Here is a 25,724-nt window from a genome sequence, read left to right on the forward strand (position 1 = left end):
ACAACATGCCGAAATGATTTTTAGCAATACTATTTCGTAAGGAGTTTAGTTTTAGGTATTGTTAGAAAGACTCCTCACAGTTTCTCTAAATTAATTTATTTGGGTATTTGTAATTAATAAATAACTCAAAAGTGTACCTCAAACTGGACAAAATATATAAAAAAAAAACTTCGGAAGTAGGTACAATAATTTTCCTTGAACATCAAACATGAAAAATATTTCATGAAATTTTGTAAGTAGTGTAATAGCCAGAATAAGGATCCAGTCTGTAGAGATCAGTGTACCATTTTTACAGTGGTAAAATCGCCATGGACGGCCTCCGCCTGGGGAAAGGCTTATGGGGGTGCCTGAATCTTACCGGCTAAAACCACCCCGGTGTCTCTCCTAGCGTGCGAGGAAACGGAAATCCAATTCTTCCGCAGAGGTCAGTGTACAAATTACAGTGTGCAAATTTTTCAGCTCCTCTAGCGGTCGCTTATGGAACTAATTATGACCATAAAAATAATTTACGTATTTGACATCGGATATTGACAAATACCATTGCTTTAAGTCATGGTGCAGGTACAGTAGTCTTTAGATGTTATGAACCATTTTTTATCTTGTTTCGTAAGGCTTGATTTATCCGTGGTTAGATTTACAGATAGTGGCGGATCTACCTGGGCACTGAGCGTCCCAGTAACTCTAATTTACTCGTGACTTGTTTTGTCTTTTTATGTACTCCCCCTTTATAATCCCTTATGTATGTACCACCTATACTTATGTACTACTTCTGTACTTCCTTATGCAATACCTCTATACATAAGTATGTATGTATTATACTCACTTATGAACTGCTCTTTCATACTCCCATAATGTATGTACTTCCAAGTACCTATTACCTATCTGAATTTTATGAATGTGAATTGTCATCCATATAATATAACATGTACCTCATTGTAGGCTCTCTCTCCTACACCATGATTTTCAACATACAGACTATAAAATCGTTTATTAAAGTAGGCAAATTAGATTACGACCTATTATACCTATTAGATGCGTGACCTATTTTCTTTGTTCTGTGGACAGCAGGGCTTGAGGCAAGAGGCATCAAGAGATTGGTACTTTGCAATTACTTCATCATTAGTTTCAGATACTATTTTAAACAGCTTCAGATTATGCAATACAATCTCTCATTCCGAAAATGGCTTTGTTTTTCTTTATAATCCTGTATTTATTTTTGCTAAAGTATGTTTCACAGAATTTAAAATTAGTTGGTATTAGGTACAGTTAAACAACATAGATTAATTCACTCAGATCTGATTTATTTCTTCAGTTTTTTGGTAAAAATACATGGATTTACAGCATAGTTGTTGAAAATATCAGTAACTATAGATTTGAAATGGCATTCTTAATTACATATTTGTGTAGATATATTTTGCTGTTTAATTGTTTAGTTGAGGGCCTCAGGGAGGACGATGGCGGCCTCGGGCAGCACGGGGGTGCCGATGACGACGGGCTCAGCGGGGACGGGGGCAGCCTCGATGACCTGGACAGGCTCGGGGGCGACAACACCGATGGGGTTCACGGCAATAGGGGCGATGGGTGCGGGCTCAACAACCTGCACGGGTTCAGGGGCGGAGTCCACAACTTGGACGGGTGTAGGCTGGATTTCCTCGGGGATGACGGCGGGTCCGACGGCGATGGGGCTGGGGCTAGCCTCAGAGGCAGCCTGGTTGATGTTCAGGATGATTTGGACGAGGGGAGCGCTGGAAGCAACCTCGGCGACGGCGGCTCCATCGACGACGGACACGGGGGAGGGGGCGATGACGGATTCTTCAGCTGGGACGAGAGCGGGGCCGACAGAGATGCCTTCGATGGCGTCAACGAGGGCAGGTCCAATGGCGATGGGCTCGAAGTTGTCGACTAGGGCAGGTCCGACGGCGATGGGCTCGAAGGAATCGACGACAGCGGGTCCTACGGCGATGGGCTCGAAGGAGTCGATGATGGCGGGGCCAACAGCGATGGGCACGAACTCAGGCGCGGGCACGGGGCCGGCGGGTCCGGGGGCCACGAGGCCACGCTGTGTGGGCACAGCGACGGCCACGGCGATGACGGCAGCAACAGTCAGCAAGAATTTCATTTCTGCAATAAATAAGACGATAAAATATGTGATATGATATGATAGACGAAGTCGATCCAAAATTGTTTGTTTGATGGCAAATGGTTTTCTTCCGTACTCTCACAGATTCTACAATTCTAACACTTTTATGAATATTTTTACTATTTCTATTAAAACTATTTTATTTTACTCACTTGTTATTTGTTGTTTTGTGAACACAAACTATGATTTTCGATTAATTACACGGCGTTTTATACGAATTTTTATCTAATGCTAATGATAACTGATTGCCAAACTTCAAAGGTTTTAACGGATTAGTCTTATGTTAGATTGTGTGTACGTGATTAGCTTTTTACCGACAGCAAAACGTGCTCTCCTAGGTACCACATCTACATCTACCAGTAGTTGGAAATTAGGAGTCTTCGTCGGGTTTCCGTCGGTCGAAAAGTGCGACTGGGTTATTAGTCTGGGGGTCTTGGATTTGAATCTCTATTCGCACCGAAATCGCTTTGTGGGTTTTAAGAAAATTTTCACAAAGCAGTCCAGAGTGTGGGACTTGGTTATACACCTGCACCTATGTATGTGTATATTGCCATTTGTTATACTTTGTACAAGCAAAGGCGACCCTAGACCAGATTTGGAAACTCTTCATCAAGCCTCAAATCGATTGGGAGATTCAATAGGGGGAAACTTTGGTTTTCATAAGGTTTTTACAAGCAAGTGCCCTAAACATAACCATAACCAAGTACCAAAAACATGTTTATGTAAGTTTTTAAGATACATATTTATCTATGGGCCATTGATGCCTGAGAATCAAGTTTTAAATAAATAAATAAAAGGGCAATCGAATTACTTGTTCGTAAACAATCAAGTAGGTACTTATGTGTTTAAGTGCTTTAATTAAGCAGCCATAAATTAAATGAACGCTATCTTTTAATTGTTTAATTATCTTCATAATCTTCAATAAACTTTACTACATGTATCAATGTTATTAGTTATGTGAGGGAAGAAAGACCAGCCCATGGACGTTTGTCGTAGAAAAAGGCTCTGGGAGGAGTAGGCTAGGTTCTACCTACCTTTTCTTGGTTTCATCATCAGGATAGTTCAAGGTAGTATTATTAATGTTTTTATTGCACACAAATATGTTCATGTTTCATTACATAATAATGCACAAGGGCGAGCTTAACTCAGAGTTGGGTTTTCTAACAGCAAAGAGATAATATAGAGAGATTTGTTAGGGAAAATTAAGTCATAAGTGCGCAACAAAAATGGCATGGAATGGTAAAGACAAATGTGTAATGTGTAGATTCGTAATATAGTCATATATGTAGTATTGGAATAGAGTGTTAAAATTGCCTTAAAGGTTGAAGGGTGGTACAATTTACATAATAGCAGCTGTAGTTTCATTTTTTATATGGCGCAGTTAATTTCACAAGTTTCGTTGTCATCATTTTAAACAGTGCGTAGTTTGAGTTTCAGACCATAAATTATAGACAAAGCTATTGCCGGAAAAGTACTGTTAATTCGGACATTATTTATTACATAGATAGATTGGCGGTAGATATCGCGTATTTTGCACGTTGCTCATTGCGAATGAACGATAGTATGACACGTGAAAAGTCAGCCATTTTATGGCTTAGATCGAAAGCCATCTAATATGAACTACTCAAGCATTTTAAAATGTCATGATTGATGTTAAGTTTTTAAATGATTTGCTAACTGTAGGTATTGCTTTTCAATCTAAGGTAATATTTTGATTATAGGCAAGGATGTCTAAATGGCTTTCTGTCGTCTATGACTTTGTTGATTTTGTATATAGTTGTTTCTTTGTACTTTATAGGCTCCAAAACTACACAATCGATTTGAAAATGTATTTTAGATTTCAACAGAATGTATAACATCTATAACAAATCCTGTTCATCATGCAAGCCTACAGGCTATAGGTACTGGTACCCTTCATCCAGCCGTCCATTCATCTCGCCATAGATTTTACAGCCATGCCTTCCTCTTTAAAATTTATCATTATAACCTCTACGTATCTAACCCTTGCAATGAGCCGGTAACACTCCCTTCTTTATCGTCATATTATATTGCCTGAAGATAACACTTTTGTATAAAACGCCGAAATTTTAGTCAGAACTCTATAGATACTTTGTATCTTGCAGCTATAAACAAGCAGCATAATAAGTAAGTAAACACAATACTTTGATCCATTGCTTACTTTCTATTTCTATGTGCTATTTGTTCGAGAATAAAGTAAGGATAACTATCCTTCTTCTATAGTTACAGTGCCAATTTTCAGTATTTTTTTTCCATCTCCAGAAATGAAATTCTTGCTGACTGTTGCTGCCGTCATCGCCGTGGCCGTCGCTGTGCCCACACAGCGCGGCCTCGTGGCCCCTGCACCTGCTGGCCCCGTGCCCGCGCCTGAGTACGAGCCCATCGCCGTTGGCCCCGCCATCATCGACTCCTTCGAGCCCATTGCCATCGGACCCGCCCTCGTCGAAACTGAATTTGAGCCCATCGCTGTTGGACCCGCAATCGTCGACTTCCCCCTTCCCGACGGTGGTGTTGTTGCTGAGGAACCCGCTATCGTCCCCTCCCCAGTGTCCATCGTCGATGGTTCCGCCGTCGCTGATGTGTCTGCTGGTGCTCCCCTCGTTCAGATCATCCTGAACATCAACCAGGCCTCTGACCTTAGCCCCATCGCCGTCGGCCCCGCCGTCATCCCCGAGCCCATCATTCCTACACCCGTCCAGGTTGTGGAATCTGCTCCTGAGCCCGTGCAGGTTGTGGAGGTCGCCCCCGTTCCCGCTGAGCCCGTCCAGGTCGTCGAGGCTGCCCCCGTGCCCGTGGAGCCCGTCGTCATCGGCACCCCCGTGCTGCCCGAGGCCGCCGTCGTCCTCCCCGAGGAACTCAACTAAGCGTCTACCAACCTGACAAAGCCACTGCGCATGACAATCTAACATCTTCAATTGTTTAAACTTGGACTTTCTACCAACACCTTGAAACGCTTGCATGTCCAATATATTGATACATTAAAAGATCTGATAATGTTACATATGTATTTTACTTACTATTCTAATCATGACACATCAATCCCTATCTTTATAATGTACGAAAGCTTAGGCTTTTAAACAAATGTAATCGCCAGTTCGCCTTGAGCGTGATCGTCTTCACTTGATGAGAAGAATCTTCTAATAGTTAAAGGGGCTACTGAAAATGAAACATGGAAAAGTACTAATTCAGCAGGTTAGAGGTACCTACAGATTCTATGAAAGTACCTACTGAAAGTAGAATAATCAACGAGTCGGTTTTAAAACATAACCTTGCATGTGACTCTGCTATGAAGCAATTGAAACCAATATAGTATAAATCTATACATATGTGTACTTATATAGCCCAAAGTCAGTAAAGGAAAAAGGTCATATAAGTTAAATACGTCATCACTATTCGTCAAAATTGTATCAGGCCTAGTCTATCTCCATGCACGTCCCATCGTAGGCCTCTCAAAAATGCAAACTACCTTTTACATCTCAGGCAGCTCGTATTCATTCGCTTCTCTCACGGTATTCAGATCGAAATTGCTGGTAACTAATGTAGCTATGAATCATTATAATTTTAGTACCATCATGACGTATTATTTTTGAATAGCTCTTGATTATCGAGCGCGTTAGAATAGGTACTTATTAATTCAGCTGCTTCTCAACTTTTCACGAGCCGCTTGAAGTTCTTGAGGTATCATAGAAGAGATAATAAAGTATTCCGCAATCGTCCATAGGGTAGTTATATGCATACTCAATCTTATTAGTCCGTATTGTTTGGTTACCCTTTACTTGGGGACATGTATGCAATATGTGTTAAGTTTCTTTCCTGGTACCTATCAATCTGATCTGATCCGAACTGATCTTAGATTAAGAGCTGATCCCACTTCTTAAGCCGTGGAACAATGCCTACAAAATCATGTTTATACATATTTTTAAATTTTAGCAGGGAAAGCTTGTGCTCTGGTATTTACTTCTGTGTAAAATATTTTATTCTTGTAGTCAACAAAGTCGACCAAATAAATATTCTTTAGGTTTGATTAGTAAAGCTAGAGGAAGACCTACTATTTAGAGCTTTATGAGACACCCACAAGCTGCAGACTAAACTGACAACTGACCGACAGTTAACCCGGAGTTGAACAAAAATCTATGTTTTCAGTCGGTCTTATACAGCTAATAGTTGATTGATATGTATTCATACTGATCCATGAGCCCTATTGCCGTTAAAAGAATGGCAGTGTGTAAATAGTATGTATACATACTACCTACTAATGATGACATTTCTATGGGTTCTAGGTACTACATATATATTTGTCGGAGGCGAACATCAAGGATGGCACTATCGTCCGACATCAGTTAGGGTAATCAAGCAAAGAGATAACTCAAAGAAACTCAAAACTCAAACGAACTCAAAAGTCAAACGTTTATTCAAATTAGTCAGAACAAAAGACAGCCCCCAAAACGCCCGCCCTTCGCCACTTCCTATGTGTTTTGGCTTGGGGAGAAGAAGTGGCGGAACAAACTCCCCAGCAACACATGTCTGTCTGTTAGGTTAGAAGAACCTTTACACTTTAATTTCAAAAGACACTTTACACACTTTACAATATGGATCTACAACAGTACTACAACACTAGGCAATAACACTAGGTACACTACACGTAACGAAAGGCAGTATCGAGATGTGCGCAGCACGACGACTCGACCAAGACTGAGCTCCGCGGACGCCACGCCGACCACCACTACTCTGCCAAGCGCGCCAAAATGTTGTTTCACCGGAAACGCCACCAGAGGGCGCGCTTGCGTGACGTTTAGTGTCCGTACTATTGACAGTCTCCGACATATTCTTGATAAGGGATGAACAAAAACTAGAACTGATGATTCGGATCGTGCTTTATTTCTCACTGGACGAACAAGCGTTTCATGTTGTTAGTAGAAAGTCCATTGAAGGTTACCATGCAATTCTTCTCAATTACAATAGTAAGGTACTTATAAATTTAAGTTTAGTTGAGGGCCTCGGGAAGGACGACGGCGGCCTCGGGGAGCACGGGGGTGCCGATGACGACGGGCTCAGCGGGGACGGGGGCAGCCTCGACGACCTGGACGGGCTCGGGGGCGACAACACCGATGGGGTTCACGGCAATAGGGGGGATGGGTGCGGGCTCAACAACCTGTACGGGTTCAGGAGCGACCTCGACAACCTGGACGGGCTCAGGGACGATGGCGGGTCCAACGGAGACGGGGTGAGACTCAGCAGCAGCCTGGTTGATGTTCAGGATGATCTGCACCAGGGGAGTGGCAGAGGCAGCCTCAGCGACGGCGGGGCCAGGGATGATGGCAACAGGAGAGGGAATGACGGGCAGGGGAGAGGGAGCGAGGACGGGCTCAGCAACAACACCACCGTCGGGAAGGGGGAAGTCGACGATTGCGGGTCCAACAGCGATGGGCTCGAATTCAGCTTCGACGAGGGCGGGTCCAATGGCGATGGGCTCGAAGGAGTCGACGACGGCGGGTCCGATGGCGATGGGCTCGAAGGAGTCGATGATGGCGGGGCCAACAGCGATGGGCACGAACTCAGGCGCGGGCACGGGGCCGGCGGGTCCGGGGGCCACGAGGCCGCGCTGTGTGGGCACAGCGACGGCCACGGCGATGACGGCAGCGACAGACAGCAGGAATTTCATTTCTGAGAAGAAAAACACAGTTTTGAAAAAGTTCACACTATTATTGTAAAAATTAAGTACATACTTTTCGGTCCTATTGCTATTTAATTTTAATTAATTAATTGACAACTTACTTGTGATTATTTACTTGCAAAAACAAAGTATGCTCTCTGATTAGGATGCACGTTATTTTATATGAAAGCGTTATCAAGGGAAATTCGCAAGCTTTTCAGATTTTTAATCTTAAAAGATAGTGACACGTATTGATACTAATTACGAGGAAGTATTTAGATTCATGTTGCACCATCATTATTATCTATGACTGATATTTTCTCATAGATGACGAAATCATGTACTGAAAACAAATTTTAATTTGAAAGTCATGTTAGTTCAATAGTTTCATCATCATCTCAGCCATAGGACGTCCACTGCTGTAAACATAGGCCTCCCCCTTCGATCTCCACAGATACCTGTTGGAGACGACCTGCATCAGTTAGTTCAATAGTTTATAGGTTTGTTAAAGTTTATTTTATTAGGGATTCAAATAGTTTATTCTATCTGCTTTTGTACCTATGCTCCCAGTTGGATTAATATGGTCGATATAAATGTTTTTTCGAGTTTCCAAATTCAAATTCAATTCGTCGATTTTCATGTTGGTAACTGACTATGTAATGGAATAATAATTTACAATTTTAAATCCTAGCGTCATGAAAATTGGCAACTGTATGTAGTTCTGACGACAAACAATAATATGGTACTGTCGAACTGATCTGATGATGAAGCTGGGAGGCATGAAATTGAATCCGAACTTCATGATGGAACATCGTATTATAGCTGTATTTCTATTGGACTTGATTTTTATGTGCATTGTAAAAAGCGGTATTTCTAAACCATCATCATCCTCATCCTCCGAGCCTTTTTCCCAACTAGGTATGTTGGGGTCAGCTTCCAGGCTAACCGGATGTAGCTGAGTACCAGTGCTTTACAAGGAGCGACTGCTCTTTCTGACTCTCTCAACCCAGTTACCCGGGCAACCCAATACCCCTTGGTTAGATTGGTGTCAGACTAGCTATTTCTAAACTGTGTATTATGTTTTTCTTTATTTACACCGTTTTTTGGTATCTTAGTAATATTCGCTGCTTCATAGGTATAAATAACGCATTTACTTAAAAAAGGCATCAAGAGGTACACTCGATAGGTACATGATACATGAAAAAGACCCGTTTTACAATACCTATGTGACGTATAATGACGTATCAAGGTGAATATAAAAAATGGCGAATTATCGGCATACCGTTCGCAATTTACGACTCAATATTAAGATTAGAAGTTTGTAAATTCATTCCTTTTTAGATTAGAGCGACAAACAAAATAATAAATAATGTGTTTGACTTCAGAAATCCCGCTTTCAAGAGTACCTATGAACTTTGCTTGATAAGAAATTGGGATTTGGCATTATTTATTCGTAGTTGTTATTGTTCCAAAAGTCTTCATTTGCATGTTCAAGAAATAACCATACCAACTTGAATATACATATGTAAGTATAATTTTGGGTATAAAAGCTCTCACACACTGTAAACTTTTAGTTGGCTGATAGTTTGTTTGTGTTCATAAATTAGTATGAAGATGAATGTAGCCGGTCTAATACCGGATGAAAACTTTCAGTTTTATTTTTTATTGAAATCAAGATTTGCTCTAAAAGTAAATGTTTGCGAACTTTCGGGTCAACTGTCGACTGACTGCTTAGTTTGCAGCACTCTAAGAGCTGATTCATGTACAGCATTGTTCGGTATCATAATATAGTAAGCAGTACGAATTCTTAAAAGGATAGAATTCATGATTATTCAGTAAAAGATAAAATGCTTCAAGAAACCAATCCTTTATTCTCTATTTACATGTTGTTAGACGTAAAACCATAATTCAATGCAGTTCAGTTGAGTTCGTCAGGTAAAACCACAACTGGGGACGGGATAATAGGTGTTTCAATGAGCACAGGCTCTACAGGCACAGGTGCTGTTTCTACGACCTGCACAGGGTCGGGGCGGACGGGAGGAGGCTTAATGACTACAGGTTCCACAGGGGCAGCAGGGGCGCTTGCTGCGTTGATGTTCAGGATTATTTGGACTAGTGGGTTGGGGTTTGAGGGGGCAGGTGTGTCTATGACGGCTGGGCCGACGGCTATTGGTTCGAAGTTGTCGATGATGGCGGGGCCGATAGCGATGGGGTGGAAGGCCTCTTCAGGGTCGGGAGCCGGGACAGGCCCACCAGGTACAGGTATCACCAGGCCACTGTTGGACTCGGCGACAGCAACAGCCACGAGAGCAGCGAGGATTAGGAATCTCATGTTTTCTGTTGGGAAAATATTAAGTTATTTATTTTAAAATTCCTTATGTAATGACGTAAGTATGATTCCGTCAAGAATGTATATTGTTTCCTAATCATAAACACATGAAGGTATGTTGGTGTTAACAGCACTTTCAAAATTGATTTCAATGTCACGGAAGTGATCAAACGTTTCGTTTGAACTTTCTTCTGGTACGAAATATCTGTCTTCCATTGTAAAGCACTTATAAAAGTGATGACACAAATACACACTTTCTATATTTTTCACTCCACGTACCTTGGATGTTTGTATTTCTAGACCGAAAGACAAATACACTATAACAACCTAATTTATAACTTTATATACCCATTTCATATCGAGGGGAACACAGGAAGCTGATAAATATTGCAATAAATGCATTGTAAATAGCAATGGATGGTTCTAAAACAATAAACCATATACGTAAATGATGATGTGTACTTTCATAGATAATCGCCATTCGGTCATCGGTCATATCTCTCTTTTAACAAGCTTCTTTAGCGTGCAACTTTAAAGTTTATTATATTTTTGTATTATTTTCGCTTAATATTTACGAGTTTTTATTGGTCTATATTTGAGTAGGTATAAATAGAGTTAAGGAAGGAAGAAAATAATCCATTATTTTCATCAACCCTTTGAAGAGTCACCACGTCATACACAACATGTCATCCATTTTACTGGAAATTCTGAATTCTCAATTTTTATTTCAAAATGATGAAATTCAAAATATTTAAGTCGTGGTGGCCTAGTGGGTAAAGAACCAACCTCAAGTATGAGGGCGCGGGGTCGATCCCAGGTCAGGCAAGTACCAATGCAACTTTTCTAAGTTTGTATGTACTTTCTAAGTATATCTTAGACACCATTGACTGTGTTTCGGATGGCACGTTAAACTGTAGGTCCCGGCTGTCAGTGAACATCCTTGGCAGTCGTTACGGGTAGTCAGAAGCCAGAAAGTCTGACACCAGTCTAACCAAGGGGTATCGGGTTGTCCGGGTTACTGGGTTGAGGAGGTCAGATAGGCAGTCGCTTCTTGTAAAGCACTGGTACTCAGCTGAATCCGGTTAGACTGGAAGCCGACCCCAACGTGATTGGGAAAAGGCTCGGAGGATGTTGGAGGATGTGATGAAATTCAAAATATTTGAGGGTTTGAGGACGGCGGTGACCAGGATTGTAGTCTGTTTGTGCAGACTTTTGAGATTAAGTAACTTATGGTTTGATGAGTACAGATTTGAAAAAGTCTCATTCGTTAGACTTGCTTTCATGTGATCGCTAAAATTACTTCACAGCTTAACAAAACAGCTGTCGAAATTACAATCAATCAACATTGAAAAAATACAAAGGAAGCGATAATAATTTTGGCAACCGTGACGTCACAGTAGACAATACGTTTAATCACGATTTATTTATTGTTTTATTAGCTTTTATAATACCTGCCGACTTAACCACGTTTATCGGGCCGTCAAGTAATAAGGCAATAAATTAACTGCTTGTTTTATCAAATTGATATCAAAAATTTTGTGATAATTTGTAGTCATAATGATAGTGAAAAGCAGTTTTCAGTTTCATAATATTTTTAATGTTTTTATCATGGGTAAAATGGCGTCTATTCTTTTGTTTTCAATATGTTCTTTCAGGCCATAGACAGGTGGATAAAAATGTATTTGAAAGATAAATCATACTTCATTACTTTTTATGACAGCATATTTCTGTTTCACGTACCTAAGTACTTACCGGATTTTTTATCGCCTTTCTGTTATGATGACTTACCTTACTTTTCAAAAAGCATGATTCATTTTGAACTGTTTTGAGTAAAATTTCAATTTTACTACGTTAGGCAATTATTGCAACTGGCAGCTACTTACTCAAACTTGTCTTTCAAGTCAAGAAGTTAAGTTTATAGAACCACTGACTAACAACTTAATGATAATATAATGAGGAAACCTGAACATATAAAATTTTCATACATAATGCTAAAACATTGGCTAAAACACCATGGAGTTTCTTGCCGGTCCTTCTCCAAAAGAACTCCCTTATAACCGGACAATAAGCTTGACGTTTCTTACAGGGCTATATGAAATAAAACCTTTAACTTAAACTTTGACACCTTATCATCCTCCAAGCCTTTTTCCCAACTATGTTGTGGTCGGCTTCCAGTCTAACCGGATTCAGCTGAGTACCAGTGCTTTACAAGAAGCGAACTACCTATCTGACCTTTGACACCTTGCTGGTCAATATAAAAATATATTCTTGCATGTGAGCCTCTTTGCAACAGCACATTTATGCTATCCGCTATAATAAAGCCTGTGATTAAACTAGGTATACGAATCCGTCTATTTTTAATTATAAGCTGAAACATCTTTCTAATAATACATTAAATACTCATTATCTAGACATTCGAGTATTAAAGATTAGTTGTTAATGAATGAAGGTGGAATGGCTTAATGTTAAAATTAATCTGTAGATAACAAACTATCTGTGCTTTCACTAATACTCCCATCCTGAGATAATGTAGATTACGCAATGGCGACGGCATTTAAAATATATGACTCTAGTTATGTTTTAGAGATTCTAGTTTCAATGAAATCTTCTGTACTTAGATAAATGTAACGTTTGCATTTTTTCAAATCAAGTCAAAGTACCTACGCTAAAAAACATCATTTTCGAACGTCAGAGACAGCCCCAAAAACGCCCACTCTTCAAGACTTCTTATGTGTGTTCTTATGTCTTGAGGTTTTATAAGTCGAAGTTACTTGGGTAATAAATTATCAAGATGTCGTCATCATCATCATCATCATCTGGCTAGCCTTTTCACTCTAACCGGATGCAGCTGAGTAGTAGTGTTTTCTATGGAGTTACTTCCTATCTGAACTCTTCAACTCAGTGTGTGATCAATGTGTGTAATTTACCATCATCATCATATTACCAACATATTGCTGTCGTCCACTCTTAGGCTAACTCCAATTAGCGGCAACGATCCATCCAAAGTGCAACGTTTGTCTACTTTTCAACAGTATTAGGTAATAGGCATATAGTATGAAAACAGATCTATACCGTGAGTAACACAGTTTGATACTAAGAATGACACATGGGAATACCCTGGTTTAGGGTATTGACGAAACCACGGGAAAGATAAAAACTGACAGTAGATAAACGTAACGTAACTATGAATCGAGATAATTCCGACATATCTTTTAGCTTTTCTATCCAGGTAATTGTAACTGTCATAATTTTTGTATTTGATTGATTGCAATGCCTAAATGCAACTTGAAGGAACCTGATAAATAGATCAGGATGATTTATTGTAATGAAAATTTGTAGATAATATACCATATAAAAAGAGAACGAAAGTAAGGAGTGACATTGTTGATTGCATACCGACAACAACGTAAGTAGCCTGATACAACAATTTACAACTCGAATTAATTTCGTTTTTGTCAATTCATCATGAGAACATTGAACATTAAATATCTCATTTGATAATTTCTCTGTGTTTCCAGGACTATCAAGATGAAATACTTCGCAACCCTCCTCCTGATCGCCGCCGTGGCCTCGGCCCAGCCCACCAGGCCCAGCATCTCCGCTATCCTCGCACAACTCCACGAGGCTCTCTCTGAACTGAAACCTGAACCCATTGCTGTCGGCCCCGCTATCGTCGGTGAACCCGTCCAGGTTGGCCCTGCTATCGTCGACGGACCCCAGTACGAGCCCATCTCCGTCGGACCCGCTATCATTGACAAGCCTCAGTATGAGCCCGTCGCTATCGGACCCGCATTGATTGAAGCTCCCGCGCCTTCTCCCGTGGTCGTCGCTCCCGGACCCGTTGCTGAAGCCAGTGCTCCTCTAGTCCAGATTATCTTGAACATCAACCAGGCCGCTGCTGAAGCTATTCCCATCATCCCTGAGCCCGTCATTATTGAGCCCGCACCCGTCATCCCCATGCCCGTGCACCCTATCGGCGTTGTCGCCCCTGAGGCCGTGCCCGTTGAGCCCGTCCAGGTCGTCGAGGCTGCCCCCGTGCCCGTGGAGCCCGTCGTCATCGGCACCCCCGTGTTGCCCGCCCCCGCTGTCGTCCTCCCCGAGGAACTCAACTAAATAATAAATGTACAACTTTTCGAATAACATCTGATGCAACTTATTTCCACTCTTGATAAGTAAAATAAGTCAATTATAATAATAAATTGTATTTTTATTTACCTATATCTTGTACTCACTTAAAGGTTCTTGATGATACCGATAACAAAGGTTCGAGACGAAGCGAGCACAAGTCAGCCGGTCAACAGAGCACAGAGCCTGTGTGAACAGAGTCAGCCTGATACTAACTTTCGTTGAATGACAAGTTTATTGACATGCATAGCAAAGGTCATAGTGAATCTCCTGCATAATAGTGTCCCGAAGTGTGACGCTATTTTTAGTTTTGAGCAAATAACGCCAATTGATGTTATTAACGTTTTTAATTCGCTGAACTTAAAAAACAGTGGTGACTATTGGGGCATTTCCATTAAACTATTAAAGAATATTATCGACATTGTTGCCCCCTATCTTGCTATCACATTTAATAAATGTATTGAAACCGGAGTTTTTCCCGACCTAATGAAACTAAGTAAAGTCATTCCTTTATTTAAATCAGGCGATAAGAAGGATGTAAATAATTTTAGACCCATATCCATCTTACCCGCTTTTAGTAAAATATTCGAAAAATTAGTACTCAAGCAGTTACAAAGATATTTCAATGTTAATAGCCTCCTTCATAGTGAACAATATGGCTTTACAAAAGGTCGTTCGACAACAGATGCTGGTGTAGCTCTTTTAAAACACATTTTTAATGCGTGGGAAAACTCTCAGAATGCCATTGGAGTATTCTGTGATCTCTCCAAAGCATTCGATTGTGTGCACCACGATACGCTTCTACGTAAATTACGTTATTACGGAGTCCAAAATGAAGCTCTTAGCGTAATAGAATCCTATTTAAATAACAGAGTGCAATGCGTAGATGTCAATGGCGTCAAATCATCAGGTTTATCAGTCCAATTAGGTGTGCCACAGGGCTCAATATTAGGTCCGTTCTTATTCCTGGTATATATTAATGATCTACCATACCATCTGAAGAATATCTGTGACGTTGTACTGTTTGCAGATGACACTTCACTTATTTTTAAAGTCGACAGAAATAGGGATCAATTTAACGACGTAAACAGTGCACTTTCGTTGGTTACACACTGGTTTAGTACTAATAACTTGGTCTTAAATGCGAAGAAAACAAAATGCCTTAAATTTACTCTACCGAACGTGAAAAACCTAGGCCCGAATATTATATTAAGTAACGAGGTTCTAGAAACTGTCAAATTCACAGTATTTCTTGGTATATCAGTCGATAGCAGACTTCAGTGGGGCTCGCATATAGCTAGCCTCGCGGGAAGGCTTAGCTCAGCTGCGTACGCCGTCAGAAAAGTAAGACAATTCACTGACGTAGACACAGCTCGAGTAGTCTATTTTAGCTACTTTCACAGCGTTATGTCCTACGGTATTCTTCTGTGGGGCAAAGCTGCTGATATTCAAAACATATTCGTATTACAAAAACGAGCTGTTCGTGCGATATACCGGTTAGGTAGTAGACATTCGCTAAGAGAGCTCTTTAAAGAAATAGGCATTCTTACTGTGGCATCACAATTTATCTTTGCCAATATACTCTACATTAGGCAAAATATTCATTTGTACACCAAAAAAAGCGATGTTCACAGTATTAACACTAGAAACAAGCACAAACTGTGTGTACCCACTCACAGACTTCATAAGGTTCATGGATCATTTTTGGGGCTCGGTATTCGCTTTTATAATAAACTACCTTTAACTTTACTACAATTACCGTTTAATGCATTTAAATTACAAGTAAAGTCAATTCTTTCGAAGAAGGCTTATTATAGCATTAATGATTATTTAAATGATAGAAATAGTTGGTCGCTAAGTTGACCGCGAGGCAGCTCATTCTTGTTATCACTATAACTAAATTATTAACTTATTAGTATTGTTTACATTGATTGACATTACTTTGGACATTAATTCTGAATTATAATTGAGTTTATTTTTATTTACTTTGGGAAGTTTTGTTAAACTTTGCTTAGCATTGTTTCTTGTTTGCTTGCTAGTGACTGCAGCACTTCTTACATGTTCTACTTTTGTTGAATAGCAGCAAGCACGTCATGCTCCCTTAGACGGTATGGCCAGCGGTAGCGTTGGGGGTCGGGTTGTCCCCTTCCCTCAAAAATGTGCGAAGGGGGCGATGGCTGATCCTCGCGTTATACTCGTGAACGGGTGCTGCTGGCGGTACCAGGTCGTGTTGATGGCTATTGACACTTTATACATTTTAGTATGATTTTCTATTAGCTTTTTTTTATATTTTTGAAGTAAATAATAATACTGTAGTCCTAGCAGGTACACCTTGTTTGTGTTGTACAGCTACAACATAAACATCTGCACATGTAGGTGGGCACGCTGATTCTATGCTTATATTAAAAATACATTTTTATTTTATTAACAGGAGGCTTTAGATACACTTAATGGATTATAAGTAATGCTTGAGTACTTAGTCTTTATAGGTGTAAATCTGTGTGCTAGCCTACTTGTGTTCAGTTTGTTTTTTTTTCTTTCTTAATTTTATATAATAGTTATCATGTGATAATGATATTTTTTATTACTTATTGACTTGTTTTGTATACATTCTGGTTCTTCAAACCTTACAGACAGACATGTGTTGCTGGGGAGTTTGTTGCGCCACTTCTTCTTCCCAGCAAAAACACATAGGAAGTGGTGAAGGGCGGGCGTTTTTGGGGGCTGTCTTTTGTTTTTGACGTTCGAAAAGTGCTGATTTATCAGCCTAATTTGAATAAACGATTTTGAGTTTGAGTTTGAGTTTGAACAACCTGAACAATCCGAATACCTATTGTCGTATAAGTACACGTAGGTATTGGAAACAGCTTCCAGATTCCTATACCAAAGAGTACTGGGCCATTTTAAAAACAATAAACAAACATCAAATCGAGATAAAAGTAGATTAAAGACGTAGGTATTCTACTATACTATCTATTGCATCCAATTCTATAGATCAGTGCTGGGGTAATTTTATGAAGGAGTGAAAGACAAGTTTTCAGTTAGTCTCTAACACCAGCTTAAATATAGGTATCTGTATTCAACACCCTTTTCTATCAATAGGACATTTTAAAAGTTATCACTGACTATCGTAAGTTCCAAACCAGTCCTTCTGTCACAAGCCGTTGGCAGTCGGCTGCATGTGGGCTGGATGGTTTAGGTGGCAAGGGGACCATAACCTGGTAACCTGAAGGATTTCCTAATAATTCTTAAAGGATATTCAACAGCTAGACTATTACAGAATCATTTTAAGGTTGACATGAATGCAAATTGATGTAATATACATAGCTTGTTTGAATAACAATGTTGAATGAATCCCATTTGATGAGCTGGTGAGTTTATTCATAGGTAGTTGGTGGTATTTCAAAATTAATAGAAATGTAAAATGATTTTTACAAACCTTGAATTGCTTATAAAATTGATGACCATAATTATATGAATATTTGGGGTACTTTCCCTTACCTTCAGGTCGGGGTTTGACTTACTTTAATGGGTTAAAATGATCTCTCTACTTTCACTCGATTTCTTTTCCATAGTTTAGATAAAGATCAGGTACCCAGAATTTATTAGACGTTTTCTTCAATAGAAGGGCCAATCCTTTTGGATCTTTTTTTATAGTCAAACAGATTTTTGCCATCATTTTTGCATCTAATGGTTTTAAATCAGCAGGGATGAAAAAAATAAAGGTATTGTTCGCAAATTCCTTTTATTGTATCACAATGTAAAAACATTTTTTAGACACAGTAAACGAATATGAGAACCACAAAGTCGTGCGTCACATATTAGTTGAGTTCCTCGGGGAGGACGACGGCGGCCTCGGGCAGCACGGGGGTGCCGATGACGACGGGCTCCACGGGCACGGGGGCAGCCTCGACGACCTGGACGGGCTCAGCGGGGACGGGGGCGACCTCCACAACCTGCACGGGTTCAGGAGCGGATTCCACAACCTGGACGGGTGTAGGAATGATGATAGGCTCGGGGATGACGGCGGGGCCGACGGCGATGGGGCTGGCCTCAGCGGCGGCCTGGTTGATGTTCAGGATGATCTGGACCAGGGGAGTGCTGGAGGCGGCGGGGGCGGGAGCGATCACAACGGGGGCGGGGGCGACGACGGACTCTTCAGCAACAACGCCACCGTCGGGCAAGGGGAAGTCGATGAGGGCGGGGCCGACAGAGATGGGCTCGGAGCCAGCTTCGACGATAGCGGGGCCGACGGCGACGGGCTCAGGCTTGACGCCCAACACATCGAGGAGCATCTCCTCGAGCGCGGCTGCGGTGGCGGGGTCGGTGCTGGGGCTCTGGATGGCGGCGATGATCTCCTGCAGCTCGGCGAGCTCGGCGCCCGCAGGGGTGGGCCTGACGGCGGCCGAAGCCACGGCGATGAGGGCGAAGGCGATGAAGAATTTCATATTGACAGTATCTGAAAGATTTGGATTACAAAGTTAATAACGAATATTATGGAAACTGTATTTTAAATGTTTGTCAGGTATTGCTTGCAACTCGAATTGTAGCTCTTATACTTACTTTATAAGACGCGTATCGAAGACGACTTGACTTTGTCCCTTTCGTGCGCCTATTTATATGGAATAGATTATCTATCAAATACTGCAAATGGATTAGTGATTTATCTATGACCGAGATTAACGTAAGCGTGTCCCTGCCTAATACCTACTGTTATAATTCAAATAACCTTTATATGTATATTACTTAAACGTGAGTACCTAAATCACGTTTCAAGTTTACAATAATTTACAATTTCTTTCAGCTCGTTTGCATTTCCCAATTGTACCTATTTCTTTTCATTTCAATGTTCTATGTTCTTTCTTTCATTTTAACGTTATTCTTGGAATATCGTTATAGTTTGTCCGAAAATATCTCGTCTCTTTTTGAATGCAGTTAATTATTTTCATTTTCATAGCATGCAATTTAGCAGAAGTTACACTATTTTCAAAAGCGCGTGATGTGATACAACATGGATATTTTTGTTTTTTTAAGTAGGTACATATCGCCATAAGAACGTAGTCAAATCAAGTTATCAGCACTAAGGTCTAATGTAAATACTGTTGAAACACTTACACTACACAAGTTCTTGTAATGAACTGATGAATCATTCACCTTTACGACACAATTTTCAGACTTTAAAAGAGAAAATGACGTTTCGGTACATCTTACAGGTAAGAATCTTAACGATTTTTTAATAAATGCCGATCATATATCATTTCACGCAATTTTGGTTATCAAACTGTTGAATTGGTTATCAACAAAATGATGTGAAGTTAGAAAAAATAACAAGACAATTTCGCAAATTACTTTTATTGCATCACATGTAGAAACGAACATTTTATTGATACAATAACCGGTCAGTGCTTTAATTTTAGTTCAGTTCCTCAGGGAGGGTGATGGCAGCCTCGGGCAGCACGGGGGTGCCGATGATGACGGGCTCCACGGGCACGGGGGCAACCTCCACAACCTGCACGGGCTCAGGAGCAGATTCCACAACCTGGACGGGTGTAGGAATGATGGGCTCGGGGATGACGGCGGGGCCGACGGCGATAGGGTTAGAACCAGCAGCAGCCTGGTTGATGTTCAGGATGATCTGCACCAGGGGAGTGCTGGCGGCCACCTCAGCGGCGGCGGGACCAGGGATGATGGCCACTGGAGAGGGAGCGATGGGCAGGGGAGAGGGAGCGACGACCGGCTCAGGGATGATGCCACCATCAGGGAGGGGGAAGTCGACGATTGCGGGTCCGACGGCGATGGGCTCAGGCTTGATGCCGAGGACATCGAGGAGCATAGCCTCGAGTGCGACAGCGGTGGCGGGGTCAGTGCTGGGGCTCTGGATGGCAGCGATGATCTCCTGGATCTCGGCTATTTCAGCGCTCACAGGGGTAGGCTTGACCATGGCGGCCGAAGCCACGGCGACGAGGAGGGCAATAGCCAGGAAGTATTTCATCTTGATGGATCTGGAAATACGATTAAACTATTGAAATGCAATCTTCACACACACCTCATTTGCACAATGAAGAGGATTAGACACTTACTATTTGCGACGCGTTTCAGAGACGACTTGCCTTGTGCAGTTTTTGTCATAGTATTTATATTGAATTTTATCTTCAAATGTATATTGCAATTGGAATTACTTTATTGCAATATTGTAGCGGATCTTTTTAAAGTTTACAGCCCTTATAAAATAATGAATTTTGCCATTATTAAAGATCAATCTGATATCATCAATTGTCACTGATATTGCACTAGCTTATCGTGCATTATGAGAACTACTTTCCAATTTCCAAAACTTTACTGAGAAGACATACCATAGCATATTAAGAAGTTGTCGCTGTTTAAAATTCAAACACTATCAAACGATGATAAGCAGCGTGTGTTTATCACGTCACTCATAGTTAGGAACATTTACAAGCTCAAAGGTAAATAAGTGTTTGACCAGGCGGGTAACCTTCATAGTAATTTCTTCCTTGGCTGTTTCAGCAGATGACATATTTTACTTTAAAAACTTTCGAATGATAAAATTGGAAGTTTGTTGTGCTGAGCACGTGCCATATCTTTGAGTACTTAAACCTATCAAAAGCTTTAAATGATAAAATAAATCAAAAAGCGTTGTCTTATCACGCGTTTTTACTGAAATTGTCGGCATTTGCTAGAGACATAACCAGATCATGTACATAATCTTTATTCATAAAATCTCATGTTAATCTGCGATTATTAGTATCAGTTATTGTCTGGATATTTTTTTATGGATGTCATTAGCCATTGGATTATAGGTCAGTCCCTCTGCAGACAATTCTTGATTGTATGCGTCTTCACTTGGCCATTGACTGATCTATACGTGATGACTGTTCCTGAATGACAAATAGGCTATGTATAATATAATGTTCTATGTGATTAGCGATGTAGGTAACACGGGTAAAATATAGAAGCGAGTGTTCTAGTCATTATTTCCGAAGTAGAGGAAGAAGAATGCAGTCTTCTTAAAAAAACTTGATGTATAAAAAAAAAACAGCACATACATATTGTTTTGTACATAGGTTCAAAACCGTTCTTTTTTATTGAAAAAAAAACTCCCCCGTTTCACTGGCGTTATGGCTGGAAAGAAGTGGTGATGAATAAACGTCCCAGCAACAAAGCTGGAACCAATGCAGAAGTTGGAATAAACAAAAAACTGCAACAAATATCAAATAAAAGAAACAAAATCAAAGTTCATTTGGATATGTCACCGTAAGATTACAAACATCGTTAGATTACAATCTATCTCGAGAGATTGTAAACTGTCGAATTATTGTGAACCGTAACATCTGATTGCAATTTAACGCATTATTTTTCGCTATATTATAATCTATCGATGAGAAATTGTCAAATTGTCAACTGTCCGAAAGCTCTCCCTGATTGGTCAGTCTTTTTGTAAGATCGACCAATCACGACCAGCCGTTCTGTTGCCATGGAGTTCCCGTAGAGTTAGGAATGAATTTGTGTTTGAAGACAAACTACCTAATTGTTTTGTTTTTTTTTTTTATAAAAGTTTCTTATAATTTTCCAAATTCATTTAAATAAAACTACTTTTACGGATTTTATCGCGGTTATATTTATATCAGCGCGCAATTGACAATTTGACCGCTCTACATCGCTCTCGATCTTACAAAAAGACTGACCAATCAGAGAGAGCTTTCGGACAGTTGACAATTTGACAATTTCTCATCGATAGATGATAAATTGTCAAATTAGCTTATTAGATATAGCGAAAAATAATGCGTTAAATTGCAATCAGATGTTACGGTTCACAATAATTCGACAGTTTACAATCTCTCGAGATAGATTGTAATCTAACGATGTTTGTAATCTTACGGTAACAGATATAACAAAACGTGCGTAACACAGTTAAAAGATTTTCAAATTATCACATAATTAATATGAAAGTGACGATAAGGCTTTGTTTTTGTGATAATCTATCTTTATTGGTTAGGAAAAATTTCACGCTTGAGGATATTTCTAGGATATTTCATAAAAAAAAATGGAATTTAAGTTAAAATAAAGTCGTAGTGGCCTAGTGGGTAGAGGACCAACCTCTCAAGTACGAGTGTATAGGTTCTATTCCTGGTCAGGCAAGTCTCAATGCAGTTTGTCTAAGTTTATAACAGGTATGTACTTTCTCAGTATATCCTGGATACTTTTGTTAATACTTCGACTGTCAGAAGCCGGTCAGTCTGACACCAGTCTTAGTCTCAGTCTTGGGTTGGGGACATAGACGCTCCTTGTAAAATACTGGTACCCAGCTGCATCCGGTTAGACTGGAAGCCGACCCCAACATACGTAGTTGTGAATGAGCATATATGTAGTTCTGAATGAGCTCAGAAGATCATGAATTAACTTAATAGGTAGTGTCTAGCGATTTGGGATGCCACTATTATCAATTTAGTGGTACACGTTTAAGATACTTTTGAACTTTTCTGTCTTTTGTTTATGAACCTTTTAATGACGCTACATTGTTGTTCAACAGTTTTAGTGGATGTGTTTATCGACTTTGGGTTTACTACCTACTGCGAATTTTCGCAATGTATAGAAGTCCTAGAATAAACATTAAATGTTTCAGCATTTTTTTAACGCTACTACTTATTACTTTTTAACGCTAACTACTTATCTGAATTCAATAAGGAAGAAGCTTCAACAATTTAAGGCATGCTTATTAGTTTCTTAATCCACCCGTTGTAAATATAGTCGCGTGCCTATGTACCTACTAGTACAATCTAGTATTAAATTAGATATAGAATGATAAGTTAAAAAATCCGTTAAAATTATAAGATAAAAATTAATATAAATAAAGTGCGAAAATTTTTAGCATCACCAGTCGTGTAAAAAGCATACCAAAGTAAGTATTTATAACTACTGCTATTTTTTTTAAATTTATTTAACGTCAACCGGAACAACAAATCGCGTCAAAGGAACTTGTTATATAGTAAGCTTACAATAACAATTTGCAGATAAATCAAAATGAGATTCCTGATCGCCTTCGCCCTCATCGCCGCCGTGGCTTCGGCCGCCGTCAGGCCCACCCCTGCGGGCGCCGAGCTCGCCGAGCTGCAGGAGATCATCGCCGCCATCCAGAGCCCTAGCACCGACCCCGCCACCGCCGCCGCGCTCGAGGAGATGCTCCTCGATGTGTTGGGCGTCAAGCCTGAGCCCGTTGCCGTCGGCCCCGCTATCGTCGAAGCTGGCTCCGAGCCCATTTCTGTCGGCCCCGCTCTCATCGACTTCCCCATGCCCGACGGTGGCGTCGTTGCTGAAGAGTCCGTCGTCGCCCCCGCCCCCGCTGTGGTCGCTCCCGCCCCCGCCGCCGCCAGCACTCCCCTGGTCCAGATCATCCTGAACATCAACCAGGCCGCCGCTGAGGCCAGCCCCATCGCCGTCGGCCCCGCCGTCATCCCCGAGCCCATCCAGCCTACGCCCGTCAATGTGGTGGACTCCGCTGCTGAGCCCGTGCAGGTTGTGGAGGTCGCCCCCGTCCCCGCTGAGCCCGTCCAGGTCGTCGAGGCTGCCCCCGTGCCCGTGGAGCCCGTCGTCATCGGCACCCCCGTGCTGCCCGAGGCCGCCGTCGTCCTCCCCGAGGAACTCAACTAAAGAAACAACTCATAATATAGACCTTTAACTATAATATTTTAATCTTAATGCAATAAAAACAAATAAAAACAAATACAAACATTTTATTTTTTATTCCTAAACTATAATTGAGCCAACAGTAGTTTAGGATATTCTGGATTCGCACCAAACATTTAATAAGTGCTATGCGCATGTGTTCATTCAATTAGAACACTGGAAGAGCGTATCCTAAATTACTACCAACAACTTGACAATTGAAAAATTCATCAGTACGAGATTGATTATAAGATCTATTAATACTCAGAACAACCAAAGAAACTATGCAATGATTTTATCATGGTGGATCCTCACGAAATATACTTTAAGTCTGTACGAACTTGAAGTTTGAGCAAAACCTAAAGTAACAGTGTATGTAAAAATCTGAGGGAAAATATAAAGACAAGATATTGGTGCAGACAGACATATTATATAATGGCTTACACTTTTGTATGCACCAATTTGTCGCGCAGACAAAATTCTAATAATAAATAAGAAAGTCTGTGGCTCATGTGGATGAATGAAGGTATCGGAATGACCCACTATTACCTACAGTTTGTTTATCATCATTTCAGCCATAGGACGTCCACTGCTGAACATAGGCCTCCCCCTTAGATCTCCACAGATACCTGTTGGGGGCGACCTGCATCCAGCGTCTTCCGCTGTCCACCTTGTTGGTGGACGTCCTACGCTGCGCTTGCTAGTCCGTGGTCTCCACTCCAGCACTTTTCGACCCCATCGGCCATCCGCTCAGCGAGCAATATGGCCAGCCCATTGCCACTTCAACTTGCTAATCCGGTGGGCTATATCGGAGACTTTAGTTCGTCTACGGATCTCCTCATTTCGGATTCGATCACGTAGAGAAACACCGAGCATAGCCCTCTCCATAGCTCGTTGAGCGACTTTGAGCTTTGAGATGAGGCCGATAGTGTGAGACCACATTTCGGTTTCGGTTTTCGGACAGTTTGTTTATGCGGTGAAGAAAACCATGGTGCCAGGACATCGAAATTTACCCGTAAAGCATCGTCAGAAGACGAAAAGTTGTCTAAATCAAAGTAAGCATTGAATGTTAGAGGTATATGTATTATAATGTCAAGTCTATAAAAATATTGTACCTACTACAGAAATCTACTAAAAAGTACTCGCGCACAGCAAACTTTTTGTCGGTCGATAGTCTGTTTGAGTTGAGCTCATAACGACGCATAAGGACGCATGGTTGTACCAACATTTACAAAGATTAGATATTTATCCGGTATCCGACCCACTGAACACAAGATTTTCTAATAGATTTTCTCAGATTCTATACTATCTGGTATCATGTCATCGTCGTGTGCCAAGTCACTGGCTTCTGCGGCTGGAACACCGTTGCTGTCAGGGCATCAAAAGTGGGACGGACGACCTTTGCAACCTATGACCACAGATTAAGGAACTTTGACTTTTATGATGTCATTTATATTCGCTGGCCGTGCTTGCAAAGCTTTGCAAAGCTACCCAAATGAAAGTAAACAGCTAGACGGCATTTAAAGCGATATCGACAGACAAGGTGCCTATGTTTGACAACGGAAGGACGAGAAGTCTTAGCGCCGACATTCCATCCGTCCTCCGCCAAAAGGCGCGTTCCATCTTCAGAAGATATTGACGTGACATTCAAACTTTTCCGTATAATTCTGCAATGCGGCTCATCCTCTGTCTCTGGGACTTTAATTACATTACCATCTCACCAGGCTTTGTAATATTCAATACCGGTCAAAATTAGGATAATCGAAGAAAACAATGGC

At 40.9% G+C, this 25,724-nt stretch overlaps 8 protein-coding genes across 9 annotated transcripts; 3 read left to right on the top strand and 5 right to left on the bottom strand.

Moving 5' to 3' along the window:
- Positions 1-1,280: 1,280 nt before the first annotated feature.
- LOC110371310 (calphotin) lies at positions 1,281-2,426 on the bottom strand. The gene is made up of 2 exons (XM_021327486.3): positions 2,293-2,426; positions 1,281-2,121 (listed from the first exon to the last, which is right to left on the bottom strand). The coding sequence occupies exon 2, from the start codon at positions 2,117-2,119 to the stop codon at positions 1,430-1,432; it is 690 nt and encodes a 229-aa protein (XP_021183161.3). The 5' UTR covers positions 2,120-2,121; positions 2,293-2,426; the 3' UTR covers positions 1,281-1,429.
- A 670-nt stretch (positions 2,427-3,096) lies between these two features.
- Positions 3,097-5,157, top strand: LOC110371314 (uncharacterized). 2 transcript variants are annotated; one of them, XM_021327492.3, is made up of 2 exons: positions 3,097-3,207; positions 4,421-5,157. In XM_021327492.3, exon 2 carries the CDS (start codon positions 4,423-4,425, stop codon positions 5,020-5,022), a length of 600 nt encoding a protein of 199 aa, XP_021183167.3. In that variant the 5' UTR covers positions 3,097-3,207; positions 4,421-4,422; the 3' UTR covers positions 5,023-5,157. The 2 variants fall into 2 exon arrangements, with proteins under 2 accessions (XP_021183167.3, XP_021183166.3); XM_021327491.3 differs by lacking the exon at positions 3,097-3,207 and adding an exon at positions 4,132-4,285.
- A 1,857-nt stretch (positions 5,158-7,014) lies between these two features.
- Positions 7,015-8,083, bottom strand: LOC110371311 (calphotin-like). The gene is made up of 2 exons (XM_021327487.3): positions 7,934-8,083; positions 7,015-7,822 (listed from the first exon to the last, which is right to left on the bottom strand). Exon 2 carries the CDS (start codon positions 7,818-7,820, stop codon positions 7,143-7,145), a length of 678 nt encoding a protein of 225 aa, XP_021183162.3. The 5' UTR covers positions 7,821-7,822; positions 7,934-8,083; the 3' UTR covers positions 7,015-7,142.
- Positions 8,084-9,662: 1,579 nt separating this feature from the next.
- Positions 9,663-10,573, bottom strand: LOC110371317 (uncharacterized). Its single transcript, XM_021327496.3, has 2 exons — positions 10,420-10,573; positions 9,663-10,148 (listed from the first exon to the last, which is right to left on the bottom strand). The coding sequence occupies exon 2, from the start codon at positions 10,141-10,143 to the stop codon at positions 9,730-9,732; it is 414 nt and encodes a 137-aa protein (XP_021183171.2). The 5' UTR covers positions 10,144-10,148; positions 10,420-10,573; the 3' UTR covers positions 9,663-9,729.
- Positions 10,574-13,395: 2,822 nt separating this feature from the next.
- LOC110371313 (uncharacterized) lies at positions 13,396-14,339 on the top strand. The gene is made up of 2 exons (XM_049845278.2): positions 13,396-13,546; positions 13,659-14,339. Exon 2 carries the CDS (start codon positions 13,669-13,671, stop codon positions 14,251-14,253), a length of 585 nt encoding a protein of 194 aa, XP_049701235.2. The 5' UTR covers positions 13,396-13,546; positions 13,659-13,668; the 3' UTR covers positions 14,254-14,339.
- A 3,652-nt stretch (positions 14,340-17,991) lies between these two features.
- Positions 17,992-18,856, bottom strand: LOC135116557 (calphotin-like). Its single transcript, XM_021327489.3, has 2 exons — positions 18,829-18,856; positions 17,992-18,724 (listed from the first exon to the last, which is right to left on the bottom strand). Exon 2 carries the CDS (start codon positions 18,711-18,713, stop codon positions 18,087-18,089), a length of 627 nt encoding a protein of 208 aa, XP_021183164.3. The 5' UTR covers positions 18,714-18,724; positions 18,829-18,856; the 3' UTR covers positions 17,992-18,086.
- Positions 18,857-19,601: 745 nt separating this feature from the next.
- On the bottom strand, positions 19,602-20,488 carry LOC110371316 (calphotin). The gene is made up of 2 exons (XM_021327495.3): positions 20,346-20,488; positions 19,602-20,267 (listed from the first exon to the last, which is right to left on the bottom strand). The coding sequence occupies exon 2, from the start codon at positions 20,255-20,257 to the stop codon at positions 19,679-19,681; it is 579 nt and encodes a 192-aa protein (XP_021183170.3). The 5' UTR covers positions 20,258-20,267; positions 20,346-20,488; the 3' UTR covers positions 19,602-19,678.
- A 2,675-nt stretch (positions 20,489-23,163) lies between these two features.
- Positions 23,164-23,974, top strand: LOC135116558 (KH domain-containing protein 3-like). Its single transcript, XM_021327490.3, has 2 exons — positions 23,164-23,182; positions 23,295-23,974. The coding sequence occupies exon 2, from the start codon at positions 23,305-23,307 to the stop codon at positions 23,929-23,931; it is 627 nt and encodes a 208-aa protein (XP_021183165.2). The 5' UTR covers positions 23,164-23,182; positions 23,295-23,304; the 3' UTR covers positions 23,932-23,974.
- The last annotated feature ends 1,750 nt before the right edge of the window (positions 23,975-25,724 follow it).

This window comes from Helicoverpa armigera, chromosome 15 (genome assembly GCF_030705265.1).
Source record: "Helicoverpa armigera isolate CAAS_96S chromosome 15, ASM3070526v1, whole genome shotgun sequence".
Classification (NCBI taxonomy): Eukaryota; Metazoa; Arthropoda; class Insecta; order Lepidoptera; family Noctuidae; genus Helicoverpa; species Helicoverpa armigera.